The sequence below is a fragment of the Cyclopterus lumpus genome, chromosome 18 (genome assembly GCF_009769545.1).
Source record: "Cyclopterus lumpus isolate fCycLum1 chromosome 18, fCycLum1.pri, whole genome shotgun sequence".
NCBI classification, from domain to species: domain Eukaryota; kingdom Metazoa; phylum Chordata; class Actinopteri; order Perciformes; family Cyclopteridae; genus Cyclopterus; species Cyclopterus lumpus.
In genome coordinates this window covers 11,750,821-11,767,514 of record NC_046983.1, presented here as the reverse complement: position 1 = coordinate 11,767,514, position 16,694 = coordinate 11,750,821, and the positions used below count along the sequence as shown (strand labels likewise).

The window sequence follows — 16,694 nt, the reverse complement described above, 5'->3', positions numbered from 1 at the left end:
AAGCAATGTCAGCCAGCATGTACTACTCTGATACTCTTAGATGAAAAAAAACAACAACAAAAACACTCATAATATTTGTAATTAGTTCATGTTGTGATGTTCAAATGGCATGATAAAAAGCATTTAGAAAGCTCCCAATGCTGCCATTAAATGCACCACTCTTAATGCTGTGAGCCACTGGACATTGATATTGACATACTCCTTACCTTTGTTGTTGTAGACATCTAGGTAGTTGGGTGCAGAGAAGATGGTGATAAGGGATGGGAAGCCAGTGGTCTGACTCTTTCTGTACATGCGGTATCTGGTGAAGCATCCGAAAGGAGAGGTAAAGCATTAGTAAACATTGCAACCTCGTACTCATGGATTAAATCGCTGGTGTTCAACCCCTCGGGATATGATTAGCGGCGACAGTTTTCACGGCCTCTTGTTTTCACCGCGGCCGTGTGTTTGTCCTGTAAGCTGATGCATCAGGGGGCAACCCGGGGTAGCCTTAGGAGAGTAAAGCCCTGCGTTACAGGTTAAACATGCCCTTAAGTAGTCATCATCACACTGAACCGACTCGGCATTCAAACCCACCTACTCTGACCTCCCAGGAACGTCTGTGCTGTGTTTGGTGGTTTGGATACTTGGCATTGGAAGCGAGCTTTAGGTAAACAGAGCACTAACTCAGAGGATGTGTTTGCTGCTCCACACCTTGCAGCAACTATTTACGGAGATTAAAAATAACAACAAACTCAATAACGGTATTTACATGTGTGGTCTAAATTGGCCTGGGGGGAAGGGGGGACGCAACCTCATCTGAGAAGTGTCCAGGCGTTCCCACGTGGTCACGCCGCGGGAAGGGAATGGTAAACAACTGTGTGCTGCGCATCCCACCGGCTTAACCTCGCCTAAAAGGGAGATCAGCTTGAGATCAGCTAGACGCACCCACCCGTTTAAAAGAATAATAATAAAAACCCTCCTTTTCAAAGAGGTGTTTCCAGTGCGTCGTTAGAAATGAAATCTCTGTGTGTCTGTAAGTGAAGTAAACAACACGCGGGGACATAAGCCCACAAACAAAACGCAACTTTTTCTTCTTTTTTTTTTTAAACCACATGTCCCATCACATCTGGCCGACGTACTTCCTCCCCTTGGCTTCATTTTCATTTTCTTGGATTAACGCGACTTCTCTCAAAGTTCAGACTGCACCGAAAACCGGCTCTCCAGACGGGCTGGAGTAAAAAAAAAAAACAAAAAAAAAACAGAGCACCCGGGAAGCTTTTCATTGAATACCCTGGTCTGACTCACTCTGCTGTGTGACAGTGTGAAGGGAGACGACAAAATGCACTCACCCAGCATCCTGCGCTTCATGGGCCCGGATGACAGATAATAAGTTATTGTGTTGTAGAAAGTCACAGACTGCAGGGTAGCTGTTGAATAAAAGAGACACACATTTGGTTCACTCAAGAAAAAATCTCAGTAAGATCAAGAAAAACAAATCAATAGAAATAATGACATAAGTCCCAGGTGTTATTGATTGTGCTCGGAGAAACTGTGGAAATGCAACACTGGGTTTAAGCGGAATTTGTTCTCAAACCATGTGGATTAGAAAGCGGTATATTGCTTTCATATCCAATTTTTTTTTTTAAAGTGCCTTGAATTCAAAGCAGGCCCTTTTAATATGTCTGAAAACCCGTTTGCTGGCAAAGGTATCATAATCTACATAATAACCCCATAATATGCTGAACAACTAAACAAGCTTTCATAGCGTAAGCGGAGTAGGTGTGATCTTGTGTGGATTTTGTTTTCGAATGAAATGAATGAAAATGTGTGACACGTGATTCATAGCAGACCGTTTATTCAAGAAAAAAGGCGATCGCTGGGGTGTTTGAGCATGTTTTATGTTTAAGCATGTTTATGTTTAAGCATGTTTATGTTTAAGCATGTTTTATGTTTAGGCATGTTTTATGTTTGAGCATGTTTATGTTTGAGCATGTTTATGTTTAAGCATGTTTTATGTTTGAGCATGTTTTATGTTTAAGCATGTTTTATGTTTGAGCATGTTTATGTTTAAGCATGTTTTATGTTTGAGCATGTTTTATGTTTGAGCATGTTTTATGTTTAAGCATGTTTATGTTTAAGCATGTTTTATGTTTAAGCATGTTTTATGTTTGAGCATGTTTATGTTTGAGCATGTTTATGTTTGAGCATGTTTTATGTTTAAGCATGTTTATGTTTAAGCATGTTTTATGTTTAAGCATGTTTTATGTTTAAGCATGTTTTATGTTTGAGCATGTTTATGTTTAAGCATGTTTTATGGTTTAAGCATGTTTATGTTTAGGCATGTTTTATGTTTAGGCATGTTTTATGTTTAAGCATGTTTTATGTTTGAGCATGTTTATGTTTGAGCATGTTTATGTTTGAGCATGTTTTATGTTTAAGCATGTTTTATGTTTAAGCATGTTTTATGTTTAAGCATGTTTTATGGTTTAAGCATGTTTATGTTTAGGCATGTTTTATGTTTAGGCATGTTTTATGTTTAAGCATGTTTTATGTTTGAGCATGTTTATGTTTAAGCATGTTTTATGTTTAAGCATGTTTGCGCATGTTTATGTTTAAGCATGTTTTATGTTTAGGCATGTTTTATGTTTAAGCATGTTTATGTTTAAGCATGTTTTATGTTTAAGCATGTTTTATGTTTAGGCATGTTTTATGTTTAGGCATGTTTTATGTTTAAGCATGTTTATGTTTAAGCATGTTTATGTTTAAGCATGTTTTATGTTTAAGCATGTTTTATGTTTAAGCATGTTTTATGTTTAGGCATGTTTTATGTTTAAGCATGTTTATGTTTAAGCATGTTTTATGTTTAAGCATGTTTTATGTTTAAGCATGTTTTATGTTTGAGCATGTTTTATGTTTAGGCATGTTTTATGTTTAGGCATGTTTTATGTTTAGGCATGTTTTATGTTTAAGCATGTTTTATGTTTAAGCATGTTTATGTTTAAGCATGTTTTATGTTTAAGCATGTTTTATTCTTAGGCATGTTTTATGTTTAAGCATGTTTTATGTTTAGGCATGTTTTATGTTTAAGCATGTTTTATGTTTAAGCATGTTTTATGTTTAGGCATGTTTTATGTTTAGGCATGTTTATGTTTAAGCATGTTTTATGTTTAGGCATGTTTTATGTTTAAGCATGTTTTATGTTTAAGCATGTTTTATGTTTAAGCATGTTTTATGTTTAGGCATGTTTTATGTTTAAGCATGTTTTATGTTTAAGCATGTTTTATGTTTAGGCATGTTTTATGTTTAAGCATGTTTTATGTGTAGGCATGTTTTATGTTTAAGCATGTTTTATGTTTAGGCATGTTTTATGTTTAAGCATGTTTTATGTTTAAGCATGTTTTATGTTTAGGCATGTTTTATGTTTAGGCATGTTTTATGTTTAAGCATTTTTTATGTTTAAGCATGTTTTAGTTTAAGCATGTTTTATGTTTAGGCATGTTTTATGTTTAAGCATGTTTTATGTTTAAGCATGTTTTATGTTTAGGCATGTTTTATGTTTAAGCATGTTTTATGTTTAAGCATTTTTTATGTTTAAGCATGTTTTATGTTTAGGCATGTTTTATGTTTAAGCATGTTTATGTTTAAGCCTGTTTTATGCTCATGCTGATCGATTCAGTCCGTAAGCAGGGAGACCAAAAAGCTGACTGCCAACTATCAAACTACAGTGTGGTTTCAGGGCTTTCCATGCCACAACCTTTCATTTCTCCGCACCAGCTTCCACTGGAAATGTCCTACACTCGCAACGAGAAAGGCAGAAGACAAGTCACTGGCAGGTCGGCATTTCATATGTCAAACCTCTTGAAGTGAAAATAAGTTAAAAAAGGTAAGTTAAGTAAAACCGCACTACTACAATACCTTTGGAGCGTTGCTTCTAACAAACATGATCAAAAACAACATTGGACGACCGGGATTTGAACCAAGTGAGTGATCCGAACCACTATAAAATAATACGGGCTAAATTAAAACTTGTTTTTTCACGGTTTCATCTCGATACCTTTGTGGCTGATTAACACAAACGTCCCTTCGAAACTACCATTGCGATTACTTGGTGCGGTAGTAATTACATCGCTAAATGAAGCCCAGAAATAAACAGAACAATCTCCAAGATATGCAAACTTGTGTTTTGTCAATGAAGAATATTGTGTTTGTTAAAAACTAGGGGATGACTTTGTATTAAGTTCTGTAATAAAGTAATAAAGCAGAGCACGGCAAAGAACAAGGCCCACACAAAGTAATTAAAACCAAACTATACATTTTAGCTTCCGACCTTTCGGGAGATTGTATTTTTAGCAACAGATCCAGTGTGGAGTTTTAGTCCAGTTTGACTGACGGGCTATGATGGCAGCTTTATTGCATCTCTTAATGTAAAGTCCTTTGAGGCAGGGCTGTAAAACGTGTTATGTAAGTAAATTAACTTTAAATTTGACTGGCTTGGGTTTTTTTATTTTTTATTGCATGCTCAGATACCATGCTCGGTAAAAAAATATTCTAAATTCAAATTGTGTGGAAAAAAACCCATTATGGGAGACTGAAATTGAAGGAGTTCATTACTAATCTTGGTTCATGTCGACATGAGAACACGTGCATTCCTCACAGTCACAGACACACATCTGCCGGGAGGGATGGGAAAAGAATGGAGCAGTTGCCGAGAGGGAATTCAAAAACGTAATGAGTTTTGGTGGCGGGGGGAGGGGGATTAGGAATAAATGTTTTATTTCTCACTTGATTTCCTGCAACAGATGTAGATACATGCCATACGGCGCCGTTCACCAGACAAGATACATTTTGGCCTACTTTTTTTTTGTTCTTCTTCTCCTCCAGTTTGCTTCTTTTTTTCTTTTTTTTTATTCGAGCGTCTCCCATCTGTCCAACAACAGGGCACAGATGTTAAGGAGCTCCTTGGACCCCGTCTTCAAAGCGTGCGACATTAGTATCGCTCGGCAGGTTCTCTCCGTTTTAATTTTGTTTTAATATCAATAGCTTGGATTAACACCAATCTTTTTTTTTTTAGCACATCAGGCTGATACAGTTGTGCTTCCGAGTGGTGTCGAAAATTTTTAAAAAGCGACCGCATTCAAAAACATGTGCAAATTTCATGCCCGACTTGCAACAGAAGCTGAATGTTTTTTGGGAAGGGGTGCCGAGGAATGGCTCTCTCTCCGTGTGGCTCATAAATCCTGCATGCCGGCGTGATGCCAATTAGCGACCGTGCCCCTCGGCCGATAACGTGAGCGCGACACTGATGAAAACAAAGACTGCAGAGGAATTTTGACCAAATACCTAACCATGGTAGTGGTGCAACACCCCGCGTAAATCTTGTATAACCTTTTCTGTCGGGTCTCTCTTCAGTAAAAGGGATGACATTAGTGGTCAAAGCACCTGCAGTGGATCTGCAGCGGTAACGGCTCACATAAAGACGTTAAGACCATCCGGATAAATATGTCCTCACTAATCCACAACAAGAGCAGCACCGGGAGTTCATTTCTGAGCGTGGACATTAAAATACTATTAAGTCCCTGGTTATGAAACACCTGTTATTAAGAAAAAAGAAAATTTCAAAATCAGGAGCCTCGGGACATTTCTGAGTACTTCTGCCAGCGTGCCCCAGGCGCGCCGGGGCCAAGTAAGCATTGCCGAGGCCATAATGAGTGGAGGGAGCGCCGCACGCATTTAGAAACAGCCCTGTGCCTCGTGGTAATGTGCCAGTTCATTACATTTTGTGACAGCGAGAGCGGACCGCTCTGTGCATTTCCTCTGTTTGTTCAGTCACTCTGCTCAATTGAAGGTTATGCGAGTTACATAAACACTGGCGACTGTCTGAGGAGACTTTGGGGCCACTCTGATGCACGCTGTGTTCTCACAAATGTTGGCCTCCTACTCGCGGTTGAGGAATTGTAGGGCGAAGAAAATGAACGGATGAGAAATGGAAATCTGGAAGCCGGGCTTTCTTGATTCATCAATGTTTATTTTCCATTTTTGATGTAAAACATTTGTTGATGATTACTAAAGTTCAAGTAGTCGGTCTTGGAACATGTTCATTGTATTGTCTTTGGCCACAGATGGCACAGCCAACTAATCAGTAGATTATTTATTTTTTTGCCAAAAAGTAGTCAGAAGACCAATTTTGATGCTTTTGATTACGGTTCCTCAGATCATGTTTTTAATTCCACAATCCACTATAAAACAAAGTGTTGGCTCATTATGAGTCTTATAGACTGAACAATGCAGACGCTATTTAATGCTAGTAGAGAATCAAAGCTGCTTTCTATCTGGCTGTTGGCTGGAATCCTTTCTGAAATGTTCCAAAGTAGTAAAGAAAAGGAAAGAAAAAAAACTCCCACCAACAACAGAAATGTAATAAAACAAATCAAATTCCTCCCGTTGTGTAAGAGACAGAACGCTCACCTGTAGAAGTAGGAACAGCCTCGCACTGTGTTGTGTGTGAAATGCTCTTGGCTCTTCTCATTCCCAAAGTCCTCCAGGGGGTCGGACCACAGCAGATCGCACATTGGTCCGTATGCTGGGGGCTCTTTGAATCTGTCTAACTGTGGAAGAAAGAAAAAAAATGGGACTTGTGTCAGCCGTGTTTGACTGGACAAACGCACACGGTGTGTGCACTCTGCTGCAGAGGAAAAACACTGTTGCCGTCTCTGGGAGGGGTGGCTGCTGCTGCCGTGATCACAATTACACTCTGGGGTAGAAAGGAGTGGAATATTTTGGAATACACGGCGTGGACGACATATTCAAAGACGGCGCTCACCTTTCACGCCTTTTCATTTATTTCAAAAAAAGACGTGAACAAACTCAATGGCAGGCATTCTTTTGTAGGAACTAACATAAAAGGACTTTGCTTTCAGCCAAGGATTTCTCTTTTTCTCGAACAAAAAGCTTGTGGATTACTGGATGGGTAGCATGATGGACACTTCAATAGTGGAAATTATTATTATGCATGTCCTCTGATTGCAGCCATAAAATCCATTTGGAATTATTGAATTAGTTTGAAAGCAGGATCCGACTCTTCAACATTTGTTAAATCAGACTAAGGACGAGACGTGACGCTTACATTCCCTCGTGTTCAAGTCCTGAGACACATCTGGGGGAATCAGAATCACTTCATGCATTGCTACTATGCTTGTTATTTTCACCCATCTAAAACAAATACACTTATCTCCTCATTAACTTTGAATGAATGCAGAAAGCACATGAGGCGTACAAGGAAGCTTCAATTGTATTTTTGTAAGCCATTAACAGCCACATGCTGTTAAAACACACACACACACGCACAAACTGTAGCTTTATGAAATGATCGAGAAAAATGGTCTCGAATCAGACACATACTTTCCTGATGTCGTCAAGATTTGTGATTTCTGGAGACAGTCCTCCGTGTACACACAGGAACTGCTGGTTCATAAGTGCAGCCAGGGGAAGGCAGTCGAAGGCGTCCATACATGCGTCATACACCCTCTCTGAATACTTAATTCTACCTGTCATGGGGGGGGTGGGGGGGAGGGGGAGAGAGGGCAGGGAAAGGTAAGCATGCCAAGTCAAACAAAACACAGCTCTCATACACTGGGGCTCACAGTGTGCTAGACTGAGGCGGAAAGGCTCTCCAAAGTGCCATAAAACTTCCCAAACACGTTTTTAAAAACAGCACAGTTTCACAGCTCTTTTGTATTTTTGGACTTTTTTTTTTATTTTTCTTCTCTCTTAACAGTCCAACAGAAACAGTTCGGACTTGTGTAAATATCAAGAAGGGCAACCCATTTGGAGTGAGTCCTGCTCCAGGCTAGAAGGCACTTTTTAAGTGAGCGTTTGAGGTCGATGGCTGAACTGGATGCATAATAAACAGCTTATTAGAAAGACTAACTCTGTCCTCCTTCCACTCTGTACAGAGAGTCACAGACCAGACTGCTTGGACTCAATCTACATCAAAAAGGTAGAAAAAAATAAATAAAAATGAAGTGATTACTTACATTCCTGCTTAAATGTGAAATACTCTGTTAAATGTCTACATTCATGATTCCCACGCAGCAAAAACAGTGTTTTTGGGTAAAGGATCTTTAAGGCCCACAAGTACAGCACACACTGAAACAAAGAAGCACAAAAAAAGGTTTGGGGATCGGTTAGATTGCCATCTTTAAATAACATGAAACATGAACCGTCAAGTCAGACTTTGTCATTATCACAGAGAGGCATAATATAAGCAATTCCATTTATAATGAAACATTCATGCAGTCCATGTTGTGGCATAGTTCAGGCTCGCTTGAGGAGATGACAATCCTTCAGAGGAACCATCAGAGGACAGGCATTACAATATATTTTATTAATAAAAGTACAATGTTTCAGGCGATGAGATGGACGGAAATACAGACGCAAGTTAATTCCAATCCGCAGTCGCAGATTAAATGTGTGTATTTTGCTTCATATTAAAACTCTCGCTCTACATAACCCTGAGATACACAGTGGCATTTGCTATCCAGGCTACATATTTGAAGTTATTACAAAAGGCCTATCACCGCTCCAATATCTGCAGCCTGATTTGATCTACGCTCAAAGAAAGCTATTAATAAACACAGCGTGTCACAGTTGATTAGGCCCCCGCGAGGACACAAACAAATCCACAGACTTACTTCAATACTGAAATACCCTCTGTCAACGTAGTCCCCCAGGAAAAGGTAGCGCGTGGATGCTGGAGATCCTCCCACTTCAAACAGCTTCATCAGGTCAAAGAACTGCCCATGGATGTCTCCACACACTGGAATAAGGCAGAAAGAGGAACAAAGGCACATCAGGATAACTGCTATTTTTACAGCTGAGGAACAACAGATGAAAGCTTCGATAACACCGCGCGAGGCTATTTGCTTATTTCCATATTCTCTGACAGCTGTGAAGCACTAAGGCGATGTATGATTCTTCTTCCGTGTCTTTTCATAATTATAGCGACGTTGGAACATCCTATCTGGGAGTTCACTATATCCTTTTTTTTTTCTTTTATTCTCTTCTTTTTTTTTAATCAGTTTGTTTCGTTAAACAATGTGACATTTTTTTATTAACATAAACCGCTCATTTGTAACGGAAAAAGAGCTCGTTATGCATGGACATGCATAACGAGCTCCGCGGCCCACGCTTTTACTGCGGGAAATTATGCAGAAGAAGAAAACGACATGAAAACAATACTGGGCCGGCACCAAGTACCACAAATAACGGGAGCGTTTCCAAACTCAACGTTCACTAAAATGAGGCGTGTCATCCGAAGAAGGAAAAAAAAACACGAGCATAATTGCAAAAATCACAGTCTGGACCAGGAATTTTAGACTCGACCATCTACGGTCGGGTAGATACGCGTTAGAATTTCTGTACGGTTCGATTCCCATCACAAACAAGAGCCATAAAACTTGTTATTACAGTGTTATTGCCATCGTCCTACAAGCTCCGCTCTCACAAAGGAGTCAATACTTCAGTGCACACTATTTTATACAATAAAATAGTGTGCACAATATGGAACGGAATCACACGAACTGGCTGCGGCCCGCTTTTCCCACCACATCCTCTTTCGGCCTCTTCGTAAACCTTGAGGTATTTCAAACTGAAAATCGCAATTTGAACGCATCCTTTGCCAAATGCACTGAAAGTCCACTGGCTGAAACTGCTGTGGAAAAGCTTTCAGGTGGTCTCCATTTCTTAACGCGTATCGTTGACCGCGATTACAAAATCTGGCTCGTCTCAGACGTTACAAAACGGATAACCTTCGCTTCATCCGAACAGCGCCGACAGTCAGCGGTATTACCAGGAACGCCGGTATATTCAGCATCGCTAGTGTCACGTCCCTTTCTGCACAGCTACGAGCAGCAGTTGCTAAACAGCGCCAGGGGAGTGTTCTGGGACATGCCCATCCGCGTCACAACTCGGGGACATCAAATCACTCAACCTGGATTGGTATGTGTGGCCCTATACTCCATTACTCTCCAGGGAGAAGAGGGCAGCGGAGGCCACACAAGATGTGCTGCTGAGCCAGCCATTGACTGACAAGGGTGCATGTGAGGTCATCTGATTTAAAAAGGGCCGTGGGTCAATTTCTGAGCCACTCTAAAAAGGTTGATTTCAAAAAGGGTCGTTAGACCGGAACTTATTATTTATTATTGATACATTTCTTCCGTTGGTTCCCATGTGGTCCACCGTCCACTTTTGGACCGCTGGTAATAAATACACAAATACAATTTGAGTATTTAACCACAGGATGTGAAAAATGATAAATACTATAAAATGAGCATTATAATAACATTTACTCTATCTGGTTGTCAGATGTTCTGCTACAAGAGAAAGGCTGATGAACTTTGACGGAGCTCTAGCCGAGCGTATTAAAACCTGCACTCGTTTTCCTCAAGTGGCTTTCTCTTATTTGGCATTGCGCTTTGTTTGGCAAACACGAAACAGTACCTGAAAGCTCAGCCGTGGATCCTGAACAGTATTTAAGGTCCGTAAGCTGCCAGCTGAAACCTGCAGCTGGAAAGTAGATCCAGTTAAACTCTCCATAAATACGTGGTAGCTTTAATGAGGCTTGTAGAAGGCGTCTTTGTTTCAGTACATCGTCTCCGGTACAAGAACACGCATGCTAGGATTCACGGCCATTATATGCGCAGGTATTTTTCCCGGGAAACGGCAGCAGATGTGAGGTAAATTTTCTGTCATTCGACCGTACTGTCGAGAGGTCGTTCCCCCGAGAACACAATTGACACGGGATATTGTCAAATCGATTTTTACCGACACTGAACAAGAAAAAAAAAAAAAAGTAGTATTCTGTGAAGTACTAGCCCAGTTTAAAACAACTTGTATTCTCTTTAATCATTTTCAGCTCTACGGCTCTTTTATTGCCCGCTCTGTTCATCGGGCCAATTTACCAAATTAGTTGGAACTTGAAGATGCTTTTATTGCGTTGTTATTTCCTCGATGCGGTGCTTTGCATGTAATATAACGGCTATCAAGTGGTGTCTAATGCCGGCTCACCTATGACCTCGGTGATGTCATATCCACTGGCACTGTGGGCAGCGGGTGCCATGACATTTAAAATCACAGACTAAACCATCGTAATAACACAACCCTAAAGCCGTTCCACTTCAGTTGGGAAAAGTCACCTGAGCGCGGCGATAAGACGAATGACACGGCGATGTCAGTTCGGCATCCGCGGCCGATGCCAAAGTGCCGCAATCCGTCCATTCTTCCAGCTCGTCAAGTTATTAACGAGAGGGTGAATAGACTTAGATCTAACCTCGAAAAAAAGGACTCTGGCCCTCTTCTCTTTTCTTTTTTTCGTGCGGGCTGTTTATCGCTTTATGAACTGCATCTCGCAGGGAGAATTACAATAAGAGTCGGTGAAACAGTCTTTCAGAGAGATACCCAATTAGTGGGCGCTGGAGGACAACGTTGGAGAACAATTATCTCAAGTTACGAGCCTCGCGAGACGGCTCTCAGGATCAGCTCTCCTTGACTGTATCGTAAACCTCTGCTTAACCATTCGTCTTTTATTAAACCCACACTGTGTAACGGTTTAAATCCACGGTGGGGACCGCCTTCAAAAAAAAAGAAAAAAAGGGAGCCTTGTTGCAGTTTGTTTTTAGATCGGTTGCTCGGTACCTGGAAGATTGATTCAATGGCCGAAACGATGCTTGAATGAAAGGAACTTCAGTTGTAGCTTCTTTTTTTTTATTAATCATTTCATTAACTTGTCCACACGCATACAGGCATTTACGTCTGGCTTTTTCGAGTGTTTTGGGGCTTATATTGATTTTAAGAAAGAAAAAAAAGAATATGAAAATACTGGTCGGTGGACTAGGCCAGAATGTACAACACAATTTAATAAATACAGCATACCTTCATGTGTTTGAGGTTTGTTAAGGTTTGTTAACCTGCTTTCCATTTTTCCATTCATCCCATAGGCTACCATATTAGTTTTTAATTAACCATCCCCCTACTCTTTGGTCAACAATGCAGTAGGTGGAAGTGAACAGACTGCAAATGCAGTTCATATTATTCAATTAAAATCAGTAAGATTTAACTCAAAAGATCTGTGGAGCTCTTTTTATATTTGTTTTTTAGTGGTACAAGTCTTCCATTTATCTTTATTCAGAAAAGACTTCAATTTGTGCACAAGTATTACGCATCATCTTATTACTTTAATGTGGCCATGTATTAAGTTATGAGCAACACTTTTGTTTTAATTGGGGTCAACCATGTATTTGTCTGACACTGGAAGGACATCAAAACCTGCATAACTATAAAAGCAAACAGCAATTAAAGCAAGAGAGACATTTTCTTAATTCCTGAACAAATTCAAAATAATTTGTTTGCATCCTGGCCACCATTAAGGCTTCACTTTAAGGGCTAATGTACTACTTAACGTCAAGATGAAATAAAACTAAGCCATCGACTTGATTCATCCGGTTTCATCCAGAAAGTGTGTGATGCTATGGCTAGTTATCGCTATGGAAACGAATCCTCAAACAACCCTAAGCTGCTGCTGACCTGATAAAAAGGACCGCCGATGGAAACAATGCAACGCGTCCACTGCATAGAAACACAGAGATGGATGCAACAGGCAGCCATGAGCCACCCCCTCTGCAAATTCACTTTTTCTAAAAAAAAAACTGCGCTCGAGAGTACAATTCTGTCTAAAGGGATGACCACCGAGAGAGCAATTATTGTGAAAATGTAGGTGCTCGCATGGAAATTAACAACATATCCATGTTTTCAGAAGTCAGCTCTGCGGGAGGGTTGGTGAGGTTCAATTTCACCTGAAGCACACGGCAAACACACACTGTGTGTGGGAGGACTGCACCTCCAGCTGACCTTTTGGAGAGCCGTCACTTGCATAAACCGCGAGGAGACGCGGCGATTGGCGAGAGTGTAATCACTGGCCAAAAAAGACCGAACGCGACGGCCACCGGGAATTGCGGTCACCTCATCTGTGCGCGAGCACGCCCGCGCGCGTGTGTGTGTCTGTGTGTGTGTGTGTCTGTGTCTGTGTGTGTGTGCGCGTGGACAGATGTTGTTGAAACAAAAACAACAAAAAAACGCCACAAAAGCTCACTCCTCCAGCTCAGGGCCCGGCTTTATCACAGGAAGAGCGCACACAATCCATCCGTCCATCGCTGTGCTCCAGCACACCTACAGACGTGCTTTGCCTCCCTCCCGCCTTGTCACACAAACGCACAAAAGCGAGGTGGGAACCAGAGCCCACATAAGAAGAGCAGGTGGGAGTACATTATCTGGAGTGAAAAACAATTTGTTCTGGCCATCTCCTGCTTGTGCACTGAAGTGATCTCCCCGAGTAGCAGCATATCAGCGGGCAGCAGCTATTGAGGGGGCGGTAGGTATTACACAACCTGGCTTCAGAACCTACACAGGCCACTCCGCAAGGCCGGGCTCATTGAGCGAGAGAAATCCACGGCGAGGCAGACTGTGCCAGATCATGTTTTGATTGAGACTGGGCGAAAACAATACCCCACCGGTTTTATGATGGCACTCTCTGAGAGCTTACATCATTCAGAGCATGCATGTATGCAAAAGGAGGGAGGCTTGCGATCCGTTAGGAACATCAAACTGTACGCGGTTTTTAACAAGCCGCCATCTCCGGCACGGCGGCAACAGATGTAACGATGTCTGATTTAGAGTCGGACTTTGAAGAGCTCCACGGACTTCAAATTACTGTGTTGGTGTGAGCCACTGGTTATTTCATTCTGAGAGGCGTGAAGAGGCAACACTTCCAGTATTCCAGTATGTCAAACAGTTTGAGAACAGACAGAACAGATATGTTTATTCTCATCTATCTTTTTGCAAACGATAGCGATTTATCCCGCGAGCTCTCCAAAGGGGTTTTGACCATCAGGTTCGAAAACTAGTGGTGTAAACCATGTTGGGAATATTCATTCGATATTTGAGTGTACATTTTTTTTTTATATAAAATGTGCAATAAGCTTACATCACCCCAGTCGATTCATCCATCTCGCTCTAATATCCACATTACACATTAGGGTACTTCTCATTGAAAAGCTGTTGATACAAAACCAAAGGAAAAGGTCTAATGGCCTTGAAATGCTGCACACAGCGAGAACTATTCACATTAAACTCACACAATGTCCATGCTAATCAAGGGCTTAGGGGAATTCCACAACCAAGTGCTGAACATTTCTTCACTTCGAATTAATCACAATTTCATAAGAAATATCCTAAATGCAAACAGCTACTGGTTAAAAAATAATCCCTTTTAGCTTGAGTAAAACATGTTTCACAGTGTTTAAGTACGTGAGAGACTCGAACAGACTCGAGCGTCCGCACTGCAAACAGGTGTATGAACAGTGTAAAAGCTCGCTGTTGCCCGGTGATGTGGGGGGGGGGGGGGGAGGTCGAGTCGATCGAGGGCTGTGCGAAGGCCATGGGAGCAGCTTGTACTCGGTGGCCTAAGCCAGCTCAGTCGTCACACACGCACCCGCCCCCGCCCCCCCCCCCCCTCCACGAAAAACCCCACCTGCCATCTGGCCCGACCAGGAAGTGACTGTGTGAATGTGAGAAGCGGCGAGGGGGAAGAGAGAGCCGATATTGTCACGGGGCTTCACATCGATGATAAATATTGACTCGCTAATTTGCTGTCACGTTGGAATTGCAGGTGTGATCGGGGGGGTGGGGGGTGGGGGGTGGGGGGGGAGAATACTCAGAGGGATGAAAACATGGCAGACAAGAGAGAACAGGAGAGCAACAAAGACATGTTTATAGAGCGATGTGAGAGTTCAGGGGGGGGGGGGGGGGGGGGGGGGGGGGGGGGGGGGGGGGGGGGGGGGGGGGGGGGGGGGCATGAGGGGGAAACACAGCAGGATCACGAGCACGCGCAGCAGAGAAAATCCTTGTTGAAAAGGACTCATGCGTGGGAGAAGGGTTGAGACAGGGGTGTTGAGTGGGAGGGAAAGAAGTGCTTCACTGCCGCTCTCGCGTACACAAGTGCGTGCACACACACACACACACACACACACACACACACACACTCAGCGAGCTCCTCAGGCTCCACGGCTCGCACACTGAACAGGAGCTGTCCACCGTTTCTATGTAACACAACAAAAAGAAAAGGAGGTTTGCTGGCCTGAAAAAAAAACAAACATCGTTTGAACAGTTCTGGAATCTAAAATCAACACGTTAGGCTTGTGACCGAGCTTCTGAGAATTCAAACGACGACCTCACCGCACTTGGAAGGTCAGAGTGAGAGTTTCTGTTTACACACATAAGGAACCAGATTGTAATCAGGCCGAGGCAGAAAAGTCGGATGAGCTGCCCTCGCGTACGTCGTACTGACCGCCGTATTTCGTACCCGTATCCAGTGCGAACACATTTGACGTGTATTCAAATTAACGTCTTATGTAATAAACACTGTCACTTTAAGGGACGTCTCTATTTGCTCCGAGCCCAGTGAGAGGACAGGCTCTAAGAAAGATCACAGCTTCGGCTTATTGTGCACATGTGTTTAAGCTCGATAAATAGCACAGTTTCACTGTGGGAATGGACTTACTTCGTAGTGTTTACTTTAAACTGGAAGGTCAATGCAATTTGGTTCAGTCCGAGTTAGATTATAATTCATTTGGAGACACTCCTGTGCGGCTATAAGAGCAGTTTTTTGTTTTTTTTTACTTTCACCCAGCCACACAATCGGTCCACAGTGTTGCTTTGTCATGCACATAAATCACGCAAATGTTTTTTTTTAATGAAAGCCACCTAATACATGGCAAAAAAAAAAATAAAAAAAATCGGAACTCTAGTTATGTTTAACAGGATTTCTCCTAATCCCTTGCTTGTGTGCCTGCAAATACGACGACCGCGGCAGCAAATAAGGCTTTTGTCCAACCTGTTTGTTTCTTTTTTGTTAAGCTTCATTCTCTTTAAAAGGCCGGATAAAATATTCTATTATTATAATGGGATCAGTAAGCATATGAGAGCCACACTTTTGTTCATAAAGGGCTGTGCATTCATGAATTTAAGTAAGTAAGATGCCTGCCAAATATGAGCATAGGCCACTCTGGACCGTATTTTGAGAACAATCTTGTATTTGGAAATGATGATGGGTTGCCATAGATCCTTTGAGTAGGTCTGTGCCTCTGATTACAACAACATCAAAGACGCCTCATCAGAAAGTCTAATGGAGGAACAGGGCACTTGACCAGGAAGAAAGACAACAATAGATGCACTGATTCTGTGCATATGCATCAGCGAGCCTCCTTCTCCAGTATGTTCTTTCAGCACAAATGAGTTGGACTTCAGCTCCAGGGCGCTTTTCAGACTGAATAAGAGCTCAACTGGAAAAATAAATGAATATTATGGAGAAATTAGTAGCCACAAACGGCAGAAAACATTCAGCATCTCGTGCCGTTTCCATATTTTTGCCACGTTGAGCATCTAAAACAGGATGTTTAGCTTTTCTGTGTGGAAGCTGTGTTTCATTGCATGAAGCAGTCGACTGAGTGAGCGTTACCAAGCATGTTAGTTTTGGAAAAATCGGATGACCCAAACCGTTTCCTAAAATAAAACACACTGCTACGGCTGGCCACATGGCCCACGTGTGGCCCGGAGGCCCAATGACTCACTTAATTAACTAAATGAAGTTTTCATACGACTGG

At 41.9% G+C, this 16,694-nt stretch overlaps 1 protein-coding gene across 1 annotated transcript in view; it reads right to left on the bottom strand.

Moving 5' to 3' along the window:
• The window catches only part of LOC117747723 (serine/threonine-protein phosphatase 2B catalytic subunit alpha isoform), a 60,995-nt gene that overhangs the window by 18,357 nt on the left and 25,944 nt on the right, over positions 1-16,694 (bottom strand). Inside the window, exons 3-8 of the mRNA XM_034557148.1 lie at positions 8,673-8,797; positions 8,016-8,127; positions 7,381-7,526; positions 6,448-6,587; positions 1,332-1,409; positions 207-301 (exon numbers count right to left, since the gene is read on the bottom strand). Of these exons, the coding sequence (XP_034413039.1) occupies positions 207-301; positions 1,332-1,409; positions 6,448-6,587; positions 7,381-7,526; positions 8,016-8,127; positions 8,673-8,797 (696 nt within the window). The remainder of the gene's footprint in view (positions 1-206; positions 302-1,331; positions 1,410-6,447; positions 6,588-7,380; positions 7,527-8,015; positions 8,128-8,672; positions 8,798-16,694) is intronic.